This window comes from Oratosquilla oratoria, chromosome 4, assembly GCF_046742065.1.
Source record: "Oratosquilla oratoria isolate Oo_2021 chromosome 4, ASM4674206v1, whole genome shotgun sequence".
Taxonomy (NCBI): Eukaryota; Metazoa; Arthropoda; class Malacostraca; order Stomatopoda; family Squillidae; genus Oratosquilla; species Oratosquilla oratoria.
The window spans coordinates 84,329,383-84,357,208 of record NC_134780.1 but is presented as its reverse complement, the minus strand read 5'-3'; the positions used below and the strand labels follow the sequence as shown (position 1 = coordinate 84,357,208).

The window sequence follows — 27,826 nt, the reverse complement described above, 5'->3', positions numbered from 1 at the left end:
AGCCCTTGGTATATGTATATATATAAGTGATGAGATACAATCTTGACATGGATTAAAATGACACATCTCTCCACTATGCCTTTACCTCCCTCATCACTTACCAGCAGGGCCACTCCTTTACTCCTCCTTGGCATTCTCACCAATCCTGACACCCTACCCACCACACTCCCAAACTCACCTTTCCCTTTCACTTTTGTATCATTCATTGATAACCCATCCATGTTTCTTCTCACAAACATATTGGTAATCTCTTCCCTTCCTCTCCCACAGCCACATAGATTCAACAACCCAGTTACTAGGGCTCTGGTTGGATTCCTCCTACCTGACTCTTCTATTCTTTGACTTAATAAGAGACAAGTACAGAATGGGGGATACCAATTGCTCTCACTCTGCTTCATTTAGTCACCTACTATGACATGCATAAGAACATGTATAACTTGTTATTATCTTATTGGTTTACTTATTTATTGATATACTTATTTACTAATCTGTTTATATTTTTTCACCACGCAGGTTGGGGATGACTTACGTCAAGATATGTTAGTTATTCAGATGATCAACCTGATGGACAAATTATGGTTGAAGGACAATCTTGACCTGAAGATTGTGACCTTTAGCGTTGTGCCTACTGGAGATAAAATTGGTAATTATCTCTCAATTTGAAGTTGTCTAAGTAAATGAATCTGAAGTAGTTTGCATTCATTAGATTAGCTCATGTTGTTTGTAGTCATGTACTCAGTGTTAAAATAGTATATGATAATAAATGAAAATTACATCCATGTCAGTTTTTAGAGAAGTGTGAAAGAAATTCTAAGGAAATGCATCTTGACTACTGTTTTGTTCTGTTCTTGTGAATGACTTTTAATTCTTCAAGATGGTACATTATATTTGAATAGTATTTTCCTATATGTGGTGACCCTTTAGCTATTTAATTAGGGTAGAAAATTATTCCCCTGTGATGCCCATTTTACTCTCAAAAAACAAAATTGTCAAATGTCTGTTAAATATAGTGTCCATAGGGAATAAATGTCTGAATTTTAGGAATGTGGCACTTATTGTTTATGTTAAGTAGAAATTGAGATATTCATGGATCCTTTTGGGTCTTTTCACTTTTTCGTTTGAAAAGTACCATGAGTACCATGGTAATTGTTATTTACAGATATGCTGCTTTTTTGTACCCAGTATACTTCAAAGCATATTTACCTAGTTGTATTTTATGGGAAGAGAGCTATGCTCGTAGTGACCTGCTTTTGTATCGGTTTCCTCATTCAGTTTGTTCCAAATGTCTATCACTCTGTGTAGGAAGCTATTCTTTTTCAGAGCTCAACTGTAACTATCCTTTTTACATACATACATATACCAAGGCTTTTTCCCCCTTCCAAGGGAGGTAGCCAAAAAGGGAAAGGCATAAAAACACTCCCACCCATTTCATCCCTAAATACACTCCACACCCCTCCCACCCTTCCTCTCATCTGAGCACCTCCTGGATGACGGGTCATCCCTGCACCCTGCCCACCGCCCTGGGTCAGAAGCAGTGTCGCAAGACTGTCCCTCCGTTATGCTGTCCCCCAACCCCTTGTTGCTGTCCTGTACCATTTCTCTGAGTATTCTCTTTCTGTGATGGGGGAATTCCCTGTGGTGGGGGAAAAGAATACTGCCACCAAGTTTCCCACTTGGATCGTAAGAGGCGAGAAGAAAGGGACGGGGAGAGGGACTAGGCATCCTTCTCCCTGTAGCCCCAAGGGGCAGATTCCTAAAAGCAAAGGAAACTATCCTTTTTAAGTTTCTTTTTGTGTCCCCTTGTTTTTCTTCTATCCCACTTTAATAAGTTATCTCTATCAAGGACTTCCATCCCTTTCATAATTCTGTAGATGGTTAGCAGGTCTCCTCTTTCTCTTTTTTGTTCCAGAATTGGAAGTTCGAGTTTGTCCAATCTTTGTTCGTATGTACAATTTGGAGTGTTGGTGCCATCTTTGTCATTGCTCTTTGAATTCTTTCTAATTCCTTGGAATTTAAGAGAGGCAGATAGGAAAAGTTTAAATGTGTTTGAGATGAAATGTCTGAGAAGTATGGTAGGGGTTACAAAGTTGGATAGAGTGAGAAATGAGGTGATGAGGAGAGTGGGAGTGGAAAAGGAGATGGGAGGTAGAGCTAATGAAAGATTATTGGGATGGTTTGGACACATGGAAAGAATGAGTGAAGAAAGATTAGCAAATGAGGTGTGGGAGGCAGAGATGGGTGGAGTGTACTTGAGTGGGCAACCAAGGATGAGATGGATGGGGTGAAAGGGACTGTGTGCAAGAGGGGAATGTCTGCTGAGCAAAGAAGGGAGAAGGCAGGTGACATGGGTAAATGGAGAATGGTTGTGTATGGATGATATTTTGACATAGCCCAAATAGATTTTCACACAGTCTGTTGAGCAAGGAAGGGTGAAGGAATTGGTTAGGGGTAGAGTGGAGGATGGTTGTGTATGGATATTTTGAGGAAGCCCAGGATTTCTCTACATATTCTATAATTTCATGAAGAGACAGAGAAAGGGGGTTGCCGTGTAAGTGAAGTGACCTTGCTGTGGATGTGCTCTGTCTTGCTTCTGATCCAGGCTTTGGGCAAGAGACAGATGACCCTTCATCCATGAGGAGCTAAGATGAGATGGAAAACAAATAGGTGATGGATTGGAGTGAAATGGGTGGGAGTGGGTGCATGTCTTTGACTTGGCTATCTCTTTTATAAGGGGGAAGAATCCCTTGGTATATAGATGTAGAATGCAGAACTATCATTCTGATGTGTGCTATATGTAAAGGATTTTGGTTTCTGAGTATAGATGTTCTATTGGTGTTATGCTAGTGCTATTATTTTTGTTGTTTGTAGGATTTTTTTTCCTCCTAATTGCAGAATACCATTCTATGGATGCATAATTAAGTGTAGTTAGTGACATAAGACAAGAAGTCAATCAGTTGTTGATATTATAGGATAAATTTACCTATCTATGTACCAAAAAGGTTTTCCCCCCTAATAAGGAAGGTAGCCAGCTAAGGAATGCACCCATTTTTCACCCATCCCATATCCATCAAACACCCATTTGTTTACATTTTTATCCTAGCTTCTTGAATAAACGGATTAAAGAAAATTTGTAGGAATTTATTCCAATTTATTTTATTATTATTATTATTATTATTTCTTTTAATAAATTATTTTCCTTTTTTTTTTAGGAATCATTGAACTTGTGAAAGATGCAGAAACACTAAGAAAAATTCAGATAGAATATGGAGTAACAGGATCCTTCCAAGACCGTCCTATTGCTGAGTGGTTAGCAAAGCAAAACCCAAGTCAACTGGAGTATCAGAGGGCTGTAGAGAACTTTACTGGTAAGTTAATGATAATTGTATATACTCATTATATCTTGACATGGTCATGTTTAACTATTGTTCACAAGTGCATGCCTACTGAAAATTAAATTCAGGTCACAAGCCACAGTAAATGAGGGAATGGTATCAGACTGCCAAACAGAAGACATGCAGTCCATTGCAGTGCAACTATCCAAGTTCATCAATTTGGCTTTTGTCTTCTTCAAAATTGAGGGGAGAATTATTAGTGTTCCAGGTTCCTGGCATACCTTATAGCCAGCTCATTCAGTGCCAGTAACTGCAGTGAAGTTGTCAAAGACATAAATGATGTTTTGTGGTGGTCAAGTATAGGATTAGGCTTGGTATAGAACACCTCTAAGTTCACACTTTAGGAGCATATACTAGAGTAAGAGAGATGGACTCTAAGGTGTGTTTCAACATCACCATCAAGTTACCCATCATTTGAAGCGATATCCATAAATGGTGGGCTTTAGTTGGTTTGATATGCTGACAGCTATCCCCTTGAGGTGGGCTCCAAACTCCGGTGGTCACCAATGTAACATTACGTGAATGTTACTTGTGCTTTGGTGCCGAGGGAGTGAAGGAGACTCGGATGAGGTTGGTGGCCTTATTCTGGTTAGCGCGAGTGTCAACCTAGGCTGGGTCGGCAGGCAGGGCTCGGAGCCCTACCCTAAACCACAAAAGTGACCGCGAGCCTCGGGTCGGGCACTGCTGGTTACAAGTACGGAAAGGAACTGGTTGGGGACACCAAAACCTGGCATCCTCATATAGGCCTCATGCATACGTTAAAGTAGCACACGACCCATCCTGACCGAAACATGGCTCGGTAGGGCTTAGGTTGTGCTTTCAAGAGGATACAAATGCATGTAGTACAGGCGTACTATAGACTTAACCTACACACAAGTACTATAAGGCCGAAGGCCAGCTATCTCTACACACTATATCCATTCCTGGTCCATCCCATTTCTGCGGCGGCGATGCTATAAGCCAAAATACTGCGTCGAAGCACATGTGGGGGACTTGTCCACCACATTTACCTCCCTTCCCCTGTGAAGCATGGAATCGTGATGTCCAAGCAGGGGTGTGTGTGTGTGGGTGACGTCAATGGAAGGAGGAACCTCTGGAGGCGGCGCCAGCAGCGGTGGCGACTGTGGCAGCAGGAGAATTGGCCGTGAGCGACGTCATGAGGGAAAGTTTCAACCTCAAAACTTCATTCACTGAGGGATCATTGTGTTTCACACAGTTTTTTGTTTGGGACCTCATATACCAAGGGAATTTCTCATCCTTGAAACATGTACAACCGCTCATGCCTCAGGTACCGATATACCAACGGAATTTTTCATCCTTGAAACATATACAACCGCACATGCTTCAGGTACTGATATACCAAGGGAATTTTTCATCCTTGAAACATATAGAACCGCGCATGCCTCAGGTACCAAAGATTTTGTAATTTCCATGTTTTTGATAGTTTTCTGGCTCCTTTCGTGACAATCGCGCATATAATTTTTTTTTTTTTTTTCATTTCTAATGAGAATTACATTTCATCAAGGAAAGGCATAAACCTTGGACACAACAGCACGTTTTCCTTTTTTGAAATCATTTAATTTTTCTGGCGGGTCTTACAATATCATTAAGGAAGGTATAACCTTGGACACGACCGCGCAAACCCCTTTTATTTTTTAAGATTCATTTCATTTTCCTGGTGGGACTTACAATTTCATCAAGGAAGGTATAACCTAGGACACGACCATGCAAACCCCCTTTTTTTTTTTTTTTATTCATTTCTTTTTCCTGGTGGGACTTACAATTTCATCAAGGAAAGTATAACCTTGGACACGACTGCGCATAACCTTTTTCTAATTTATTTAATAGCGGGACTCTATTTTTTGTAGCTCCTTTTTTCCTAGGCAAAGGTATAACCTGCAACATAAATTTTTTGTAGCTCTTTTTTTTCCTAGGCAAAAGACCTGGACACGACCGCGCTTTTCGTACCTCCTTTTTTCCTAGGAAAAGGTATAAACTGGACATGACCGTACTTTTCGTACCTCCTTTTTTCCTAGGAAAAGGTATAACCTGAGACATTCGTTCACAAAAATGTTTCCAAAATATTTTCTGATTCTTTTTCCAATTTTAGATCGCGACACATGTGTTTTCAAATAGAGGAAATTTTCTTCCTCCTTGTACCTTTCAAACAGAGGTAATTTTCTTCCTCTATTCATTTTCAAACTGAGGTCATTTTCTTCCTCTTTATATATTTCAAACCAAGAGGGAACCGACTTCCTCCGTGATTTCATAATTCTCGTTTAATGCCATTGAACCTTAGCTACAGTGGTTTATGTTTTTGCCTGCTAATACATGCAATAGCTGTTAATGCATTCAGTAGCCCGCTAATATATTCATAGCCTGCAAATACATCAGCCCGCTAATATATTCATAGCCCGCAAATACATCAGCCTGCTAATATATACAGTAGCCCGCTCATACATACAATAGAGAGGGAATCGACATCCTCACTGGTTTCTTATTTCTGCCCGCAAATTCTTTCGATTTTTTTCTTTCGGTTTATTTCAATATTTTTCGTAGACTTATTCCGATATTGCTGCATATGAAACGTAAGGGTATAGATATCCTTATAGGTTTCACTGTTGCCCGCTTATAATAGATATCCTCATAGGTTTCATTCAACATTGCCCGCTTACAATTTCGAAACCTTGAGGGAATCTCAAAAAATTTCTTACGTCATTTTATTTTTTTTTTTTTTTTTTTTTTTTTTTGACACCCTGTTTTTAGGGGAGTATGCCAGGTATATAGACTTTTCATGTCACAAATCACACTTTTTTAGATATGTGTAAATATATCAAGTCACATATTTCACAAATATCTCATATATGCTCATAAATATCTCATACATGCTCTTAAACAATGTCCTCCTCTCCCGAGTGTACTGTTTAGCAATGTATTTGTGGTTAATGTATACAGGTAACTTTAATTGTTTATGTATACAGGGAGTTTCATCCCACCGCTGCCACCAATGTCGCGCTCCTTGTCATGACTAAATATAAATATATGAATTGGTAGGTGGTAGCTGGCCAAGGTAGTTTAGATCACAAGGAACACAAACAAACTTTATACATATAGTTTTCACTTCACATTTGGTGGTGAATGAGACTAATGTTTCTCAAATATGTGACTTTTATTATTGTGATATTATTACTTGAAAGTCAAAATAGATTACTGTGATGTGTACGGGTGTGCAGGTGTGGGAGGCTGGACTTAATAGACACCGACCTTGTATGAATATCCTGGTTGCAGTTCCAACTGTGACAGCTAATCTCTGAGAGCACTCAATGAACAAATATTTCACTCTCCGATATGTACTTTCTTCATGAACTGATATATGACTGACTCTGTGGTAATAGTTTAGAGCTCTGAAAACTTTGAACTGAATACTTTTGGGTGTCCGAGCATACTGAACTTTACTTAGATGCTGGCTCTTAATGATATAAGCTCCTCCTACAACTAATTATTATTGGCTAAGAATCTCTCTGTATGGTAGAAAGGGACAATGGACACATGTGGGAAAATCACGCTTCGTCAACACTCCTGCTTTCCTTAAACAAGGTTCAGTTCAGTCGGGGGGTCAGAGGTCACGAATCCATTACAGAAAGGGCGACCTCATGAGACAGAAAGTTATGGCTTGATAAGGTGCCCAGTGTGCTATGCGATGACGAAAACTAGTATCAACTAGTATCACTGTCTAGTGGTGATGGTGCCATCGTCAAACCAATCACCACAAATGGACTATATAGTGGTGACCAGGAGTATGGTAGGAAGAGCTAAGGATGTACATGTCCTAAGGGGAGAGAGTGGGGGAATATCAGATCATTTTCTGGTGGAAGGTAAATTGAGAGTGGAGAATAGGTGGAGAAAGAGGAAAAGGGCAGAAGGTAGGGAGGTATTTAGAGTGAACTGCTTAAATGAGAAAAAACAGGAGAATGAGTATAAGAAGAAGCTGAGAGAGGAGTGGGAGGGAGTAAAGGATAGAGTAGAACTAGGAGTGGAGGAGGAATGGGGATGGTTCAAGGAGGGAGTCATAAGTTGTGCAAAGATGGTGTGTGGAACAAGGAGGGCAGGAGGAAATAGAAGGAAGGGTAGTGAGTGGTGGGATGAGGAAGCAAAGAAGGGTGTAGAAGAGAAGAAACAGGCATTCATAAATTGGCTACAAATTAGGATGAGGGAATTGTATGAGAGGTACAAAGTAAAGAGAAGGGAAGTTAAGCATAAGATAAAGGAAGCAAAGAGGAGAGCAGATGTGAAATGGGGTAAGAGTATGACAGAAAATTTTGAAAGCAATAAAAAGATGTTTTGGAAGGAAATTAAAAGAGAAAGAGGAGGCAAATCAAGTAGAGAAGAAAAGTTAAAAGGTGCAGATGGAGAGATGAAAATGGAAGAGAAGGCAGTGAGAGGAAGGTGGGCAGAGTATTTTAGGGAGTTGCTTAATGTGAAGGAGGATAGGGAGGGAAAGTATTTGCAGTGGGAAGCGCTAAGAAAATGAGAGTGATGAGTGAGGAAAATGGAGGAGAAATAGGGAAGGATGAAGTGAAAGCAGCTGTTAAGATGATGAGAGCAGGTAAGGCACCTGGTCTGGATGGATGCCATGCAGAATGAAGAAAGGAGGTACAGTTATGGTGGACTGGCTGGTGAGGTTATTTAATGTTTGTTTAAGAGAGGGTAGAGTGCTGGAGGAGTGCCTGTATAGTTCCACTTTACAAGGGAAAGGGGGACAAGTGTGAGTGTAGTAGTTTCAGAGGGATCAGCTTGTTGAGTGTAGTTGGGAAGGCTTATGGGAGGGTCTTGATTGAGAGGATTAAGAGAGGAACAGAGGGAGTAATTGGTGAGGAACAGTGTGGGTTTAGGACAGGTAGGGGTTGTGTAGATCAGATTTTTGTGGTAAGACAGATATGTGAGAAAGCTATAGGAAAAGGTAAGGATGTTTTTTAGGCTTTTATGGATCTGGAAAAGGCTTACGACAGGGTAGACAGGAAGGCACTGTGGGAGGTACTGCAGATATATGGGATAGGAGGAAAGCTGTTAAGAGCAGTCAAGAGTTTTTACAAGAGTAGTAGAACTTGTGTTAGGATTAGAAATGGAGAGAGTGAATGGTTTGAGGTAAAGGTGGGACTTCGTCAGGGATGTGTTATGTCGCCTTGGCTGTTCAATCTTTACATGGATGGGGTGGTGCGAGAGGTGAATGCAAGGGTAGTGGGTCATGGGTTGGAGATGGTTAAAGAAAATGGAGAAAAGATGGAGGTAAGCCAGTCGTTGTTTGCTGACGACACTGTGCTTGTAGCAGGATCAGAGGATGGATTGATGAAGTTAGTGACAGAGTTTGAGAAGGTGTGTGAAAGAAGGAAGTTGAAGATAAATGTGGGCAAAAGTAAGGTGATGAGATGTACAAGGGGAGAGAGTGACAGCAGACTGGAAGTGAGCATAAAGGGTGAAAGACTGGAGGAAGTAGATAGTTTTAGATACTTGGGTGCGAATGTGGCAGGAAAGGGAGGAGTGGGGGTGGAGGTAGAATGTAGATTGAGAGAAGTGAGTAAATGCCTTGGTGGATTAAAAAATGTAATGAGAAATAGACATCTGGGAATGGATGCTAAGAGGAGGTTATATGAAGGAGTGATTGTGCCAACAGCACTGTATGGGGTAGAAAAATGGAACATAAGAGAGGGAGAGGAGTTTTAAATGTGTTTGAGATGAAATGTCTGAGAAGTATGATAGGGGTTACTAGGCTAGATAGAGTGAGAAATGAGGAGGTGAGGAGATCAGGGGTGGAAAGGGAGCTGGGAGATAGGGTTGATGAAAGAGTATTAGGATGGTTTGGACACATGGAAAGAATGAGTGAAGAAAGATTAGTAAAAGAAGTGTGGAAGGCAGAGGTGGAAGGAGTGAATATGAGGGGCGTCCTAGGAGGAGATGGATGGATGGGGTGAAAGGGGCATTACAAAAGAGAGGAATGTCTGTGGAGGAAGGATGGGAGAGGACAGAAGATAGGGGTGAATGGAGAAGGGCTGTGAATAGACGATGCTGTGATGCATGAGGGGGAGTGGGTGGGAGATGGGGGGTGAGGAAGTATGTATGAGAAAAAATTTGACGCAGCCCGAAGGGATTTCTCCCCGTCTTCTCCTTTTCTGCGTAAGTGGACGGAGAGGGGGGGGGTCTCCGAATTTATGAAGCGGCCCTCCTGTGGATGTGCTGTTATGGTAGGTTAGCCGAGCGTGGGTGTGTAGGCTGACAAAAACACTGTTGTTGTTTCTGTCCTTTTATTATGTGCGTGTGCACGGAGGCAAAATATCTAAACAAAGACACCAAGCATCGTCTCACGACATCCCTCCCCCCGCTAAACAAGTATGGACCTAGACTTGGCGTGAGGGAAAAAAATCGAGATGTATGCGTCGGGAGGTTATCCACCATGGTGAATCCCCTAGAGACGGCATTCAACTCGATGAAAAAAACCCACCGCCTAAACTGATATAAAAAATAGGGGCGGAGAAAATAAGAGGGGCTGCTGCCCTGCACTCCGCGGCGACTTGCTCCCTCGTCATAGGGGAGCTGCTCCACGCCCCTCGCCTGGGATATAATTGACTTCAATATCGAAGTCTGCGATCGCCACTTGCCACCGGAGAATCCGAGTGTTCGTGCCCTTTGCAGTGAAGAGCCAGACCAAAGGGCTGTGATCGCTCAAATGTCTCACCGGACATCCCATGATTAGCTGCCGATTAATCGTGAGACCGTACACCGCCGCCAACGCTTCTCTCTCAACGGTACTATATCGTCTCTCGTGCTCGTTAAGAGTGCGACTGAAATAGGAGAGAGGGCGTCTCCTACCTCCGTCGTCCTCTTGCTGAAGCACGCCCCCAGTCGCCGAAGCACTGGCGTCAGTGGTGAGCAAGAAAGGTTTCGCAAAATTGGGGTAAGTGAGGACCACCGTGGAGGACAAATGGGATTTGAGGGACTCCAACGCATGTAGCTGAGGAGGTGTCCATGGACCAAGCTCACGATTTTTGTGCTTCCCCGCTACGTCACCCTTCGTCATATCGACCAGAGGCAACGAAATCTCAGCAAAGTCAGGAATAAACTTCCTGTAGTATCCCGCCAATCCCAGGAATGAGAGCATCTCTTTCTGACGCGCTGGCCGGGGAAAAATTTTGATGGCTCGGACTTTTATCAGGCTGAGGCTTTATCCCGTCCTGGGATATAACATGACCAGCGAAAAAATTACACGGGAGCGACGAGCGATTTCGCTCGGGAAAGTTCCAATGTCGCTCTCGCAAATCCAATAGCGGGAGCGATCCCCCCCCCCCCCCAAAAAAAAAAAAAATCGCTTCACTTACCCCCTGATAACTGTGGCGCTCCTCGCACACGGCGATGAACGGTGGGGAATGCTGGACCGTCCTTGCAAGGATTACTGGAACATCCTTGCCTTTAACCGTAAACGTTAAAGGACGGAATGTCAAAGTCACCTTATGCGCAGCGAGGAAATCGAACCCGAGGATGAGCTTAGAAGGAAGACCCTCAGCAGGGATGATGAAGAAAGAATGGTGGAACGGAAACCCTGCGAGATCAAACCGAACAGCGACTTTGCCAAGATTGGGCATCTCGGAACCGTCGGCCACTATGATTCTAGTGGTACCAACCTGGGAGCCTTCCATGGTGGCAGGCAAAATGCTCTTATGAATAAGAGACACCGCCGCTCCTGTGTCCAGGAGAGCCCAAACTGACCGAGTAGCGTGGGGCTCTAACAAAGTAGCCGCCACCATAGCCAAACCGCCACTAGCGCCATGGGAGCTGGCCAAATCGACGTGAACAATTTCCACGCTTGACTGCCGCTCTATCGTCACCTTGGGGTGTGCCTCCCCCAAGCGCTGGCCATTTTTTGACGAGCCACTCTCCGCGAGACCCATCTGGGCTTCCTGACCGACACTCGTATCAGCCGTATCAGCCTTCCAAACCCACCCCGCACCCCCGCAAGTGTGGCAACACGTGCTTGCCCGACCGCGTGCCCTGAAATAGCACGCATCGGTCTCGTGGCCCACCTTCTTACAATGGGTGCAATATGGACGCTTGTGACTAACACGGCCCCGGTTACGCTTCCACGTGTTCCTGTGTCCCCCTGCCCTGTGAGAAGAGTATGTGCGTACCTCGCGAGGCCGCTCCCCGGTCTCTCGCTCAGGGCGAGGGCGCGCCTCCATCTCTCGCAAATTGCGAGGATTGGGCTCTGTCTCCCGCGAAGTGCGAGGTGAGGAAGAGTCTGGGACTCTGTGTAATGTGGATATGGGATATGAATGTGAGGGTGGTTGGGAAATTGCGTCCGCGGCCGGGTATTGGTGCGACACAGCGGCTGTGGCTGGATATAAGGCCATGGGGGAGTCTGCACCGCCCGCATACACCGTCTTCACATCGCAACTATGCCGCTGGGCATAGTCAATGGCCGCATGGAGGACACCAATAATAGAAGATTGCTGTTCGCGAGTGAGGGTGCCTGCGAACTGCGGCGGCATAGCCCTCGTAATTCGGGTCACAGCCGAAAATGTGGCCCAATCCTCCCGCTCAGGGTGGTACACCGCATAGGACGAGACCACATCAGCCAACCGGAGGGCGAAAGATGTGAGCGTCTCAGGAGGTTTCATGACTGCCTCAGCGAGGCGGTCGGCCATAGCATCCGCGGAATGCGAGTTTGAATGCTTCCCAATCATTGGGATGCCTACCCTTTGCTAGGCGAGCAGCTATCGCGGCATCAGCGGCAGTTTTCTTCTGAGTAACTGCAATTTTGTCTGCGTCAGGGACCTCTGGAGACCACCTTTCCTCAAATAAGGAAAGCCAAGAGGTCGCGTCAGTACAGGCAGGGAGCCCACTCATGGGGTGGTGGTTAATGCCGGAGGAAAAAAAGAATGGGACATCCGCAGTCGCCTGCAGCGCTCTGGCCTGCTGACTCACAGGTCCCACCACGTGGGTGTTGGTATTACGGCGAGACATTGGTAGAATACCTATCAGTCCTAGCTCTATCTAGCACTCCTTTGTGTTCACTGAGTAGTCCTAACAGTGTGAAGTGGTATTTGGAAATATGTTCACTGAGTTGAGGAATGGGTTCGTGTAATAGTGCCAACTGCAACACACCGTCACCACCACTATGGTAGGTTAGCCGAGCGTGGGTGTGTAGGCTGACAAAAACACTTGTTGTTTCTGTGCTTTTATTATGTGCGTGTGCACGGAGGGAAAATATCTAACTATTGAACCTGATTAACGGGAGCAAGGTAACGAGATGGTACTCACTATGAGAGCGATGCCGAAGAAATGTGTGCCCGCCTGTGTCGCGAGATATGAGCGCTATGCCCAATAGGCCGTGTACAAATCCGCAGCCAATCGCAGTCGCTACGGGTCGTGTGTAAATTGACCTGCGGCAATCACACTCTGACCCGGCGACGCGACCTTGCTTGAGGGCGTAGCCAGCTGAGCAGGACGCGCGACCCGCGGCACAAAGACACCAAGCATCGTCTCACGACACTGTGTCTTGCGACACTGCTTCTGACCCAGGGCAGTGGACAGGATGCAGGGATGACTCATCATCCAGGAGGTGCCAAGATAAGAGGGAGGGAGGAGGGTGGAGGGGAGTGGAATATATAGGAAATGGAATGGGTGGGAGTGGTTTCTATGCCTTTTTCTTTTTGGCTACCCCCTGTGTAAGGGGGAAAAAGCCTTTGGTATATATATATATGTAAGTATGTATGCTAAATGGAGGTAGAATGTAGATTGAGAGAAGTTAGTAAATGCTTTGGGGAATTAAAAAGTGTAATGAGAAATAGACATTTGGGAATGGATGCTAAGACGAGATTGTATGAAGGAGTGATTGTTCCAACAGCACTGTATGGGGCAGAAACATAAGAGAGAAAGAGAGAAGTTTGAAAATGTTTGAGAAGAAATGCCTGAGAAGTATGAAAGGGGTTATAGGCTAGATAGTGTGAGAAATGAGGAGTTGAGGAGAAGAGAGGTGGAAAGGGAGTTGGGAGATAGAGTTGATGAAAGAGTATTGGGATGGTTTGGACATATGGAAAGAATGACTGAAGAAAGACTAGTAAAAGAGGTGTGGAAGGCAGAAGTGGAAGGAGTGAACATGAGGGGTCGACCTAGGATGAGATGGATGGGGTAAAAGGGGCATTGAGAAAGAGGGGAATGTCTGTTGAGGAAGGATGGGAGAGGACAGAAGATAGGGGTGAATGGAGAAGGGTTGAGTATAGATGATGCTGTGATGCATGAGGTGTTCAAGTAGATCAAAGGCTTTAACAAAGGTGATGCAAATGAGACCATTATATTAAGACAACAGGGCAGGACTTGCAGTAATGGATTTAAATTGGACAAATTTAGATTTAATAAGGAAATAGGCAAGAATTGGTTTACTAGTAGGGTGATCAATGAATGGAATAGACTTAGTAACTATGTAGTGAGCGCTGAAACTATTGGTTGTTTTAAGAAATGGTTAGACAACTTTATGGATGGGGATGACAGGTGGTGATGGACATGGAACTGCCTAGTGTAGGCCTTATGATCTCATGCAGTCTCATTCATTTTTATGTTCTTATGTGCACAAAGACTAGTACTTGTGTAAAAACTTTTGAATACTTTTAACAGACTTTTCTCTTTCGTATATGCCCAAAATGCAATTTATGACACTTTTCATGAAATAACTTTTGAATAAATCTGAATTAGTGTCACTTTTACATTCCCCCCCCCAGTATTTCAACATCATTCTTGAGGGAATAATTTGACACTTGTTTTTTGGGGGTGACAAGACATTTGGAATTTCCATTCAAATGACTTTGTTATTCTTTTATTTTTTCAGCTTCATGTGCTGGTTATTGTGTAGCAACTTACATACTTGGAATATGTGATCGCCACAATGACAACATTATGCTGAAGACAACTGGCCACCTCTTCCATATTGATTTTGGGAAATTTTTGGGAGATGCTCAGAAATTTGGAAACTTCAAAAGGGACCGAACGCCATTTGTCCTTACATCAGATATGGCATATGTCATTAACGGAGGAGAGAAACCTTCAGATAGATTCCAGAGTTTTGTTGACCTATGCTGTCAAGCTTTCAACATTATTAGGAAGAATGGTCACCTTCTTGTTTACCTTTTTGCATTGGTAATGCATATGGTTAAATTTTTCTTTTCATTTTTCTAATATTGTAGTGCCATTTGAATGAAGTAGTAAAACTGTCATTTTATCTTAGTATTATTATTTGAGATATATTGGAATATGTTTCACAGAAATAACATGCTTAGATTGTGTAACTTTCATCTTGTCAGATGGCATCATCAGGTATACCCGGAGTAACTTGGGATGCAGTTATCTATGTAGAAAAAGCATTGCTGCCAGACCAGACCAATGCTGAGGCTGCTGCAACTTTTGCACGTATGATCCAAGAATCATTGAAATCTTGGTTTACTCAGGTTAGAAATTTTCACAGGTTATAGATCCTCTTTTGTCAATAAGAGTAAAACAAAGATGAAGTTTGGCACCTGTCTTGGTCTATATATGCACCATGGGCTTCTTCCCCCTTATAAGGAAAAAAGCTTGTCAAGGCATGCACTGCACCCACTCCCAAGCATTCCACTCCCATCCACCACCATTATCACCTTCCCATCTTAGCTCCTTGTGGATGAAGGGTCATCACTGTCTCCTGCCTACCACCTGGGTCAGAAGCAGAGCAGCAAGACACAGCACATCCACAGCAGGGTCGCATCACTTACATGGTGACCCTCCCTCCTCATTCTTTCATGCAGAAGATAGAGAAGATGGGGACAAATCCCCTCAGGTTGCATCAAAATATCCATACACAACCATCCTCCACTCACCCCAATTTCCTGCCTTCTCCCTTCCCTGCTCATAGCCCCTTTCACCCCATCCATCCATCTCATCCTCAGTCATCCCCTCAAGTTCACTCCATCCACCTTTGGTTTCCATACTCTTTTTGCTAATATATCTTCACTCATTCTTTCCATGTGCCCAAACCATCCCAATAAACTTTCATGCTCTGCTGGTGAGTGATAAGATAGGTTAGTGCAAAGTTGAGTGGAGAGAAGTGTCTTCAAGGTATAGCTACATACATACCAAGGGCTCTTTCCCTATTACAAGGGAGGTAGTCAAAGTCAAAATGCATAATTCCACTCCCATCCACCATCCCTCCCTCCCTCTCATCTTGGCTCCTCATGGATGACAGGTCATCTTTGCATCTCTCCCATAGCCCTTGGTCAGGGGCAATGCAACAAGACATTGCAAATTCACAGCAAGGCCACTTCATTTAATTGGGGGGGGGGGACTGTTTCCTCATGCAGAAATATTGAAGACAAGGAGAAATCCCTTTGGGCTGCATCAGAATATCATTCACACAACCACTCCCTACCCCCCCATCCTCCACCCACTCCCTTTCATTCATCACAGTATCATCCATACACATCAATTCTCCACTCACCCCAATGGAAAGAACAAGTGAGGAAAGACTAGCAAAAGGAGTATAGATGGAGTGAACTTAAGGAGAAGACAGAGAATTAAATGAATGGATGGGGTAAAGGGGGTCTTAAGTAAAAGGGGAATGTTTGTTGAGCAGGGGAGGGAGAAAGTAAGGGATAGGTATGAGTGGGGAATGTTTATGAATGGACTATAAACTGACATGGCCCAAAGAGATTTCTCCAAGTCTTTTCTATATTTGCATGAGGGGATGAGGAGGGAGAGTTGCCATGTCAATTAAGTGGTGGGGCCCTCCTGTAGATGTTCTGTGTTCTGCTGCATTGCTTTTGGCCTTGGCAGTGGTAAGATTCACAAAGAGTTGAGATAGAAGGGAAACAAGAGGGTGATGTATGGGAGTGGGATGACGTTAAACCATATCATCATCATCAAATCCCCTTTCACCCCATCCACTCATCTCATCCTTGGTTGTCTTCTCAAGTTCACTCCATCCACCTCTACCTTCCACCCCTCTTTTGCTAATCTTTCTTCACTCATTCTTTCCATGTGTCCAAACCTCCCCAATACTCTTTCATTAATCCTATCTCCCATTTCCTTTCCCAACCTCATTTCTCACTCCATCCAACCTTGTAACCCCTATCATATATCTCAGACACTTTATCTCAAATACATTTAAATCTGTAATAATTTTTTTTTTCAGGTAAATTTTTTCATACACAATCTTGCTCAGTTACGCTTCTCTGGAGAAGACACAACAGATGGAATGCTCCTGTCTTTCATTCCCAAGGTTTACACGTAAGTTGGTCACTAATTGTGATTTACATTTTTTCTTTTTCTTTCCTAGTTCAGTTTAGACATTTTATCTTATATATTTAAGGAAATTTTGCCATTGCAAAATCTCTGTGAAGTACTTTTTGTGTGAACCTGTGTTAATGAGCAAGTAAAACGGACAGGTCTCTTGATTTGGGATGTTAGGGATTAATGTGATCACAGGAACAAAATGGAAGACTTTTATTGTAGATATATGTGTACATATCCATCAACTCATACATACATACATATACCAAGGCTTTTTCCCCCTTACCTGGGAGGTAGCCAAAAAGGAAAAGGCATGAAATCATTCCCACCCATTCCATCCCCGAAAACACTCCACACCCCTCCACCCTACCTCCCATCTTAGCACCTCCTAGATGACGGGTCATGGAATAGCTTAAAAAGACAGTATTTTCTAAAACTATAAATTAACTTCAAGAAAAAAAAACCACGGTGAGGTGGATGAATGGAATAAAAGGTACCTTAGATGCATGAGGAATATCTGTGGAGACAGATAGAAGATCTGAAGAGAGAGTGTAAAAGATAGGAATGAATATTGGAAAATTATGAATATTTGAATTTACCTAGTTGTATTATATGGGAAGGGGAGCCGCTCGTAGTGACCCGTCTTTGTATCTCTCAGCATCTAGTTTGTTCTTAAATTTTCGTATGGTTTTTGCACACACTATTGTTTTGTCCAATTTGTTCCAGACATCCACCACTGTGTGGAAAACTATTTTTTTCAGATCTCTTCTATAACTATCCTTTTTGAATCTCTTTTCATGTCCTCTTGTTTTTCTTTTATCCCACTTTGATAAGTCTTCTCTGTCAAGGACTTCCATGCCTTTCATGATTCTGTAAATGGTCAATAGATCTCCTCTTTCCCTTCTTTGTTCCAGAGTTGGTAGTTCCAGTTTAGACAATCTTTGTTTATATGTCAATTTTGAAAGTGTTGGGGCCATCTTTGTCATTGCTCTTTGGATTCTTTCTAGTTTCTTTATGGCATGAAGAGATGTTCTCCCCTAGTCCATAGAATATTTTTAGTGGAAGAGAAGGGGCATTACCATATAATGAAGTGATGAGGATAAACCAGCTTCATCTATCAGATCTTGCTGTTTAAGTGTCTAACTGCACTGTCTATGACTGAATAGTGTGGTAGGACCAACCTTGTTCAGTATTATATTATTTCATTGTACCCATCTGGGGTATTGGCTGCATGTTATTGTGGGGTTAAAAGCTGCTAAGTAGATGCAGCTGATACTTTAGGGTCTATTTGGGTGCCCCTATGGACCAGAGCTGCACATCATTTTGTCTGTGGTTGAGGAAATCTCTATTCATAGAGAAATGATGATACTTTATTATACTGCAACAGCCCCTCCATTATGCTGTCCCACTCTTGTTACTGTCCTGTGCCATATCTCTGAATATTATTTCCTTTCTTTGCCTAACCCTGTGGTGGGAGAAAAGAATACTGCCACCAAGTCTTTCCACTTGAGTCATATGAGGTGACAAAAATGGGATGGGGATAGGACTAGGCATCCTTCTCCCTGTAGCCCCAAAGGGGACATTCCTAAAAAAAAAAGTAAAGGCATAAGAAGGTCTAGGAGGAATTTTCCAACCAGTACCCTAAGGTTTAGGTCTTTTAATGTGTGTAGATATGGTACACATGAGAGTAAAAGGGAAGAGATAGGCAGTATGTTTGTGAGAAGAAAGATGGATGTGTTGGCATTGAGTGGAACTAAGCTGAGAGGGAGGGACAAGTTGGAGTTAGTATAGTTGGGAGGATCTCAGGAGTGAAGAGAGGATGAGGAGAGATAGGTAAGTGTGTAGTGGATGTGGATGAAGGTGAAACTGGGAAGGGAGATGTGGGTTTTTGTAAGTGCATTTGGGCCTGGTAGTAAGAAGAGTGTAGAGGAAAGGAGGCTTTTTGGGTAGATATAAATGAGTGCATACACCAAGGCTTTTTCCCCCTTACAAGGGAGGTAGCCAAAAAGAAAAAGCCATAAAACCATTCTCACCTATTCCATCCCTAAATATACTCCACCCCCCTCCACCGTCCCTCTTATCTTAGCACCTCCTGGATGATGGGTAATCCCGGCACCTTGTCCACTGCCCTGGGTCAGAGGCAGTGGCTTTTTTGATAGATTTAAATGAGTGCATAGAGGGATTAGGGAGAAGTGTCAATGTATTGGTATTGGGTGACCTTAATGCTAGGATAGGAAATGAACCAATAGATGGAGTGGTTGGGAAGTGTGGAGTTTCAGGAAAAAATTGTAGTGGAGAGTTTATGATGGAGATATGCCTAGAGAGTTGATGATAGCAAATACAGTGTTTAGGAAGAAAGTCAAGCATAAGTACACATGGGAGAGGGTGGTGGATGGAAGGGTGGTAGAGATTAATGGACTATATAGTGGTAACCAGGAGTATAGTAGGAAGAGTTAAGGATGTACAGTGCATGTTCTAAGGGGAGAGAGTGGAAGAATATCAGGTCATTTTTTGGTGGAAGGTAAGTTGAGAGTGGAGGATAGATGGAGAAAGAGGAAAAGGACAGAAGGTAGGGAGGTGCTTAAAGTGAACTGCTTAAATGAGAAAGAAAAGGAGGAGCACAAGAAGAAGCTGAGAGAAAAGTGGGAGAAAGTGAAGGATAGAGTAGAACTAGGAGTGGAGGAGGAATGGGGATGGTTCAAGGAAGGAGTCATAAGATGTGCAAAGATGGTGTGTGGAACAAGAAGGATGGGAGGAAATAGAAGGAAGGGTAGTGAGTGGTGGGATGAGGGAGCAAAGAAGGTTGTAGAAGAGAAGAAGCGAGCTTTCACAGATTGGTTACAAAATAGGATGGTGGAAGGTAAGTTGAGAGTGGAGGATAGATGGAGAAAGAGGAAAAGGACAGAAGGTAGGGAGGTGCTTAAAGTGAACTGCTTAAATGAGAAAGAAAAGGAGTACAAGAAGAAGCTGAGAAAAGTGGGAGAGAGTGAAGGATAGAGTAGAACTAGGAGTGGAGGAGGAATGGGGATGGTTCAAGGAAGGAGTCATAAGATATGCAAAGATGGTGTGTGGAACAAGAAGGATGGGGGTAGTGAGTGGTGGGATGAGGAAACAAAGAAGGCTGTAGAAGAGAAGAAGCAAGCTTTCACAGATTGGTTACAAAATAGGATGATAGAATCTTATGAGAGGTACAAAAAAAGAGAAGGGAAGTAAAGCATAAGATAAATGAGGCAAAGAGGACAGCAGACATGAAATGGGATAAGAATATGACAGAAAATTTTGAACTTAATAAAAAGATGTTTTGGAAGGAAATTAAGAGAGGAAGAGGAGGTGAATCAAGTAAAGAAGAAAAAGTAAAAGGTGCAGATGGAGAGATGATAATGGAAGAGAAGGCAGTAAGAGGAAGATGGGCAGAGTATTTTAGGGAGTTGCTAAATGTGAAGGAGGATAGGGAGGAAAAGGTAGTTGCAGCAGAAAGCGCTAAGGAAATGACAATGATGAGTGAAGAAAATGGAGGAGAAATAAGGAAAGATCAGGTGAAGACAGTTGTTAAGATGATGAGAGCAGGTAAGGCACTGGGTTTGGATGGATGTCATGCAGAATGTCTAAAAAAGGAGGAACAATGATGGTGGACTGGCTGGTGAGGTTGTTTAGTGTTTGTTTAACCTCTTCAGTACGGGCCAAAATCTTGTGGGCAGCATTAGCTGCCAGACGTACGATGTGCCGTAATAATACTCGCATCATAAAATATAGTCACCGCTTATATCGATCGTTCTCTCTTTCACCCGTGAATTTTGATAACCATAGAAAATGTGATGAAGACAGTTTAGAGAGTATGTCATTACGCAGGGGCAACTACAATAAATATAATCAAGACGCCGATATGGCAGCCTCGCGTATCCACTTGCTCCTCATGCCGCCTACGTATGCGGCACCGTATGGAAGGGGTTAAAAGAGGGTAGAGTGCTGCAGGACTGGAGGAGTGTCTGAATAGTTTCACTTCACAAGGGAAAAGGGGACAAGTGTGATTGTAGTAGTTTCAGAGGGATCAGTATGTTAACCTCTTCCATATGGTGCCACCTACGTAGGCAGCATGAGGAGCAAGTGGATACACGAGGCTGCCATATCGGCATCTTGATTATATTTATTGTAGTTGTCCCTTCGTAATTGACATACTCTCTAAACTGGCTTCATCACATTTTCTATGGTTATCAAAATTCACTGGTGAAAGAGAGAATGATTGATATAAGCGGTGACTATTTTTTATGATGAGAGTATTATGACGCAACATCGTACGTCTGGCAGCTAATGCTGCCTGCGAGATTTTGGCCCGGAGTGAAGTGGTTAAAGGACTTCCTCAGAGTATACACTAAGAAAATATTTTACAACTTATATACTTCATTTCTTACCCCGTTCCGCCCCTATCTCTGTCCTTCCTTCATTCCGCTTCACCTTGAGCAAAGTTGCTGGTCAAATTAAATAATTTAATAAATCCCTCCCTATGGTTATTACATGGTTTTGAAGCGATGTACGCTGCTTCTATTATTTTCCTTTCTTGCTTTCTTAGCCCTTTGTGAAGTACCTCTGTATTTTCCCAGTCAGGAAGGTGGCCAAATTTGTCTATATGAACCACAAGAGAATTAGATGTCCGGTGGGCTTTTACGTCATTCTTGTGTTCATATAGTCGTTTTCTTATTCCTCTGCCAGTTTCCCCAAAATAACTGACGGGACAGCTTTTACAGGGAATTTTATATATCAGGCTGTCCTCAGCACCCATATGGTATTCTTTTTTGTTTTTGTTTTTAATTATGTATTTTGGTCCCTGTGCCATATGCAATTTTTAATCCTGCCTTGGTGAACAGATGTCCGATTCCATCTGCGTGTTTGGGAAAACACAGAGGTACTTCACAGAGGGCTAAGAAAACAAGAAAGGAAAATAATAGAAGCAGCATACATCGCTTCAAAACCATGTAATAACCATAGGGAGGGATTTATTAAATTGTCTAAGTTGACCAGCGACTTTGTTCGAGGTGAAGCGGAACGAAGGAAGGACGGATATAGGGGAGGAATGGGGTAAGAAATGAAGTATATAAGCTCTAAAATATTTTCTTAGTGTATACTCTGAGGAAGTCCTTTAAGGACGAAACGTTAGTAATAAACTCCAACGGTTTTTTGGCATTTACCTCATCACCCTTTCCACACATTCTGTCATACATATTTCAACATATATATATATATATAAACTTTTTATGGGATAAAAAGTTTATTTTATCAATGTGCTACGACATTACTTTATAGTGGTAATATATATGTGTATATATATATATATATATATATATATATATATATATATATATATATGCATGAGAAATCACATAAACTCGTGATTCTAAATATATGGAAAAACCACCATTTTAAGTTAATAAGTTATGATGTTACCTCGTTATTTACTCGTGTACCGGTTTTTGATTTATTGTTGTATCTTGAAGAAGAATTGAAGAAACATGAGTTGCCACTGCCTACCACCACTATCATTGAATTAATTAAATTATGCATTGTTGACTCATATTTTGTATTTGACGGTAATTTTTTCCAGCAAAAGTTTGGTATGGCTATGGGTAACCCACTTTCTCCAGTTCTTAGCAATCTTTACATGGAATTTTTTGAAACTAAATTATTACCTAAGATTCTCCCCCATTTTGTCACATGGTACAGATACATTGATGATATCTTATGTATTTGGCCTGCAAATGATGATCCTACTTTGTTCTTAACTAAACTCAATGCCTTGGTCCCTTCCATTAAATTTACCATGGAAATAGAAGAAAATAATCATTTACCTTTCCTTGATGTAATGATTTACAGAAAGGAAAGGTCCTTCAAATTTGATGTCTATAGAAAACCCACCAATGTTCTTTCATGCGTACATTTTTACTTGTCTCATCATTGCAGGACAAAAATGTCAGTGTTGTCATCAATGTTTCTGAGAGCCCATAGAATTTGCTGTCCGGAGATTTTGGATGATGAACTCTTAAGAATATTTGACATAGCTTTAAAATTAAAATATCCTAAGCACCTCGTGGAGATTTCTTATAAATCGGCAAAGAAATCTTTCTACGAGGAAAAAGCTAGTAAAACTTTTAATGTAAAGAACCTACTTGTACTGCCTTTCAACGAGAATTTCGTCAAACTACCACATATTCTTAAGACTTTCAACATTCAAGTGGCATTTAAGAACTCCAATACAGTTAGAAGTCTTTTAATTAAAAACTCTCCATATAAGGAAGAAGGATGTATATATTCAATTCTATGTAAAAATTGCGACAAATGCTATATTGGTCAGACTGGAAAAGAATTAAAAGTAAGGTTAAAACAACATCAGTATAGCGTCAAGAGTGGGCAAATTTCTAATGCCTTATTTATTCACCTAAGGGATTTTAATCATTGTATAAATTGGGAGGGTGCTAAAGAAATTGTTAAAGATAAGTCATATTTGACAAGAAATATAATAGAATCCAGTCTGATCAAAGATACATTTGTCAATAACTTAAATTTAAGTCATGGTATGTATAAATTAGACAATTTTATTGTGAAAAAAGTAGTAGCCCAAACGTCCGCTGCCGCGAACGGGTCAGGTTGACATTAGATCCTCGCAACCTCTCCTGGTTCCTTCCCTGACCTCATACTCTTTGTATATATTCTTGTGTACTTTTTCTTTTCTATGTACCCTGAGGATGTCTGAATAGACGAAAGCGCTTGGTCATCAGTTTTTCTTTTTCCTTGGTGGTTTTTCCGCATATATATATATATATATATATATATATATGTATATCCATATATATATGTATATTTAAACTTTTTATGGGATAAAAAGTTTATTTTATCAATGTGCTACGACATTACTTTATAGTGGTAATATATATATATATATATATATATATATATATATATATATATATATATATATATATATATATATATATATATATATATATATATATTTTTCTCTCTACAAAGCCCTCTGTGAGGAACACCATCCTACCCTCCCGACAGGGGAAGTGTGTGACGTTAAACCATATCAATTGTGTTGACAAATGTTTGGCAGTTTTGTGTTTTTTGTTCATGTATTTTGTTACCCAGGCAAGTACTACAACCCATTTTCCAAAGAAAATAGTTAAAAGGAGGGATGATAAAAGTAAAAAATGATCAGAATCTTTTTTAGAATGAAGATTGATCTTCAGTCAGAAAAGACTGATACATGATTCTGGTTTATAGGGATGTGAACAGTTCCTTAAATATTAACTGATTAAGATTTATGCAGCCGGAACCCAACACACAACCATCCTGAACTGGGTTTCTGGTGAATCTGTCACCCAGTCATTTAGTGTTCATGAGGATAAGAGGAAAATATACAGTAGAGGGTAAATTTTAAAGGGTTAATGAAAATTACTCTTGGCATGAATTTTTGTTATGTTATTGGATAAGTCTGATGTAAGCATAACTTGCTTTTAAGATGGTAATCAGTATGAAATTGTACTCATTGCAGAATGTCTCAAGATGGAAGGATCCAGCATGTGAGCTTGTACAGTTATCAGAAGAGATATAACCCTAACAAATATTATGTCTACATTCTTAAGGTGGAAAGAGAAAACCAAAGGGAACCTTCTTATTTGTTCAGATCTTACAGAGAATTCTCTGAGTTTCATCAGAAATTGTGTTGCATATTCCCATTAGCAAGAATACATAGGTAAGTTTCTATATTTCAAGTGTCATTTGAGCTTAAGTTAGTATTCATTTGGAATATGTGTAAATCCATATTCAACCCTTCTTGGTATATTATAATTCACTTATTCTGTGGAGAGTTCACATATACAAGTAATTTTTTTATTATTTCCTTTAATTCCTTAATTTTTTACTTTATAGTTTGCCAAAAGGTGTTCAGATTGGAAGATCAGAGGTTAAAGCTGTGGCAGAGAAACGAAAATATGAGATTGAGCTGTTTCTACGCACCCTTTTTGATCTCATGGATGAAATTGCACATTCAGATATTGTATACACATTTTTTCACCCTCTTCTCAGGGATGAAGAAGATACTGATATACACATAAAAAAACTTAAAGATAAAGGTAGGACTTATGTGTTTTCATGTTTTATTATGGTATTCAAATCATATTTTGTGTACACAATAAAATCTATTGGTTCATTCATTTCTTGTATTATCATGGGTTTCATTCTTGTATTGAGGTATTAGCTGCATGGTTACACACACTCATTACAGTTTTGAGTTGCCCCTACAGAACAGAGCCACACATCATTTGTCCGTTTTAGAGAAAAATCTCTCTCTCTCTCTCTTTTTATGGGTTGAAAGGTGCTTTCAACAAGAGGGGAATGTCTGTTGAGCAAGGAAGGTAAGGGATAGGGGTGACTGGAAAATAGCTTTGTATAGATGATATGTTGATGTAGCCCAAAGGGATTTTCTCCCCAACTTCTCTCATTTCTATGCCAAACAAAGAAGGGAGGGGGTATCATTTGTCTGTGTTAGAGAAGAACCTCTCTTATTATTTTTTTATGAAGTGGAATGGGCTTTGAGCAAGAGGGAAATGTCTGCTGAGCAAGGGAGAAGACAGGGGATAAGGGTGAGCGGGGAGTGGTAGTGTGTCAATGATATTTTGACATAGTCCAAAGGGATTTCTCCCCATTTTCTCTATTTGCCATATGAGGGGACAGATTAAGTGAAGTGGTCTTGCTATAGATATGCTGTGTCTTGCTGCATTGCTTTTAACTGGGCAATGGGTAGGAAGTAGGGATGACCCTTTATCCATAAGGAGCTAAGAGGGAAACGAGGGTGGTGGAATGGGTGGTAGTGCCTTTGACTTGGCAGTCTCCCTTGTTATTATATATATATATATATATATATATATATTATATATATGTTTGTATATTTTGGCAGCAGGTTTTCCTGTAGACAGATTTCATTAAAGAAAAAAGCAATTGATGCATTGATGATCTTCTTGTGTAGATTTTCAAGATGTCTAACCATAGTCTTGGCTTCAGGAGGTAAGTTTGCTATCACTGGTCCAAAGGACATGATTCAAATTCAGAAGGAAGAAGAGTAGCGTTTTAGTGGAGCTTGACATTTCGTACACTGTGCACATTTTCAAAAGCAATGACAAAGGTCAGAATACATAGACTTATATACTAAAAGAGAGGAGCATAGTAAGCATAAAGAAAACCAATAGGGAATTGTGGTGTGAGGGAACCTATGGGAGGGCAGAATGCCGTATGTGGGTCCGCCAATCAGGTACTTCGAATGATTCGTTGGGTAGGAGGGGTCATCAGTTGCACACTGGTTGGCAGAACAATTTGCTTAGTGGACGGTATGACCGTGAATTCCTGTGACTGAAGATTCTAACTTGAGTAACTGGGGAGGAACACTGTGGGCTTGGAAAGGTAGAGGGTATTTGGTTAAGATATGTAAGGTAAGGTAATGTGAGAAGTTTGGCAAAAGGTATGGATGTTTTTTGGATTCACGAATGACAGGGTGAACAGAAAGCCATTGTGGTAGATATTACATAGAGGGAAAGCTGTTAAGCTCTGTGTGTGTGTATATATATATATTTATATATATATATATATATATATATATATATGATATATATATATATATACACACACACACACACTGAGTTAAACACGACAGCATTTTGGCACTGATTAATCTTCTTACTGAGATTTAAAAATTTTCTCACAGTAGGAAAGAAGTTAAGAGAGGAAGAGGAGGCGAATCAAGTAGAGAAGAAAAGGTTAAAAGTGCAGATGGAGAGATGATAATGGAAGAGAAGGCAGTAAGGGAAGATGGGCAGAATATTTTAGGGAGTTGCTAAATGTGAAGGAGGATAGGGAGGGAAAGATAGCTGCAGTGGGAAATGCTAAGAAAATGAGAGTGATGAGTGAGGAAAATGGAGGAGAAATAAGGAAGGATGAAGTGAAGGCAGTTGTTAAGATGATAAAAGCAGGTAAGGCACCTGGTCTGGATGGATTCCATGCAGAATGTCTAAAAAAAGGAGGTACAGTGATGGTGGACTGGCTGGTGAGGTTATTTAATGTTTGCTGGAGAGAGGGTAGAGTGCCGGAGGACTGGAGGAGTGCCTGTATAGTTCCTCTTTACAAGGGAAAAGGGGACAAGTGTGAATGTAGTAGTTTCAGAGGGATTAGCTTGTTAAGTGTAGTTGGGAAGGCTTATGGGAGGAAGAGAGGGAGTAATTAGTGAGGAACAGTGTGGATTTAGGACAGGTAGAGGTTGTGTAGATCAGATCTTTGTGGTAAGACAGATATGTGAGAAAGCTATAGGAAAGGGGAAGGATGTTTTTTGGGCTTTTATGGATCTGGAAAAGGCTTACGATAGGGTAGACAGAAAGGCACTGTGGGAGGTTATGCAGATATACGGGATAGGAGGAAAGCTTCTGGGAGCTGTCAAGAATTTTTATGAGAGTAGTAGAACTTGTGTCAGGATTAGAAATGGAGAGAGTGAGTGGTTCGAGGTAAAGGTGGGACTTCATCAAGGATGCGTTATGTCGCCCTGGCTGTTCAACTTATACATGGATGGGGTGGTGCGAGAGGTAAATGCAAGGGTAGTGGGCAAGGGATTGGAGATGGTTAAAGAAAATGGAGAAAAGTGGGAGGTGAGCCAGTTGTTGTTTGCAGGATCGGAGGAGGGATTGAGGAAGTTAGTGACAGAGTTTGGGAGAGTATGTGATAAAAGAAAGCTAAAGATAAATGTGGGTAAAAGTAAGGTGAGGAGATGTACAAGGGGTGAAAGTGGCAATAGACTGGAAGTGAGCATTAAGGGAGAGCGACTGGAGGAAGTGGATAGTTTTCGATACTTGGGTGCAAATGTGGCAGGAAAAGGTGGAGTGAATGTGGAGGTAGAATGTAGAATGAGAGAAGTGAGTAAATGCCTTGGTGGATTAAAGAGTGTAATGAGGAATAGACATTTGGGAATAGATGCAAAGAGGAGACTGTATGAAGGAGTGATTTGTGCCTACAGCATTGTATGGGGCAGAAACGTGGAACATAAGAGAGGAAGAGAGAAGGAGTTTGAATGTGTTTGAGATGAGGTGTCTGAGAAGTAT

At 41.5% G+C, this 27,826-nt stretch overlaps 1 protein-coding gene across 3 annotated transcripts in view; it reads left to right on the top strand.

The window, feature by feature from the left end:
- Positions 1-27,826, top strand: part of Pi3K68D (phosphatidylinositol-4-phosphate 3-kinase catalytic subunit Pi3K68D) — a 119,514-nt gene that overhangs the window by 89,355 nt on the left and 2,333 nt on the right. For all 3 annotated transcript variants that reach the window (XM_076184611.1, XM_076184610.1, XM_076184609.1), the window contains 7 exons: positions 514-643; positions 3,210-3,365; positions 14,266-14,573; positions 14,738-14,881; positions 16,597-16,691; positions 24,241-24,441; positions 24,618-24,820. In XM_076184611.1, coding sequence (XP_076040726.1) covers positions 514-643; positions 3,210-3,365; positions 14,266-14,573; positions 14,738-14,881; positions 16,597-16,691; positions 24,241-24,441; positions 24,618-24,820 — 1,237 coding nt within the window. The remainder of the gene's footprint in view (positions 1-513; positions 644-3,209; positions 3,366-14,265; positions 14,574-14,737; positions 14,882-16,596; positions 16,692-24,240; positions 24,442-24,617; positions 24,821-27,826) is intronic.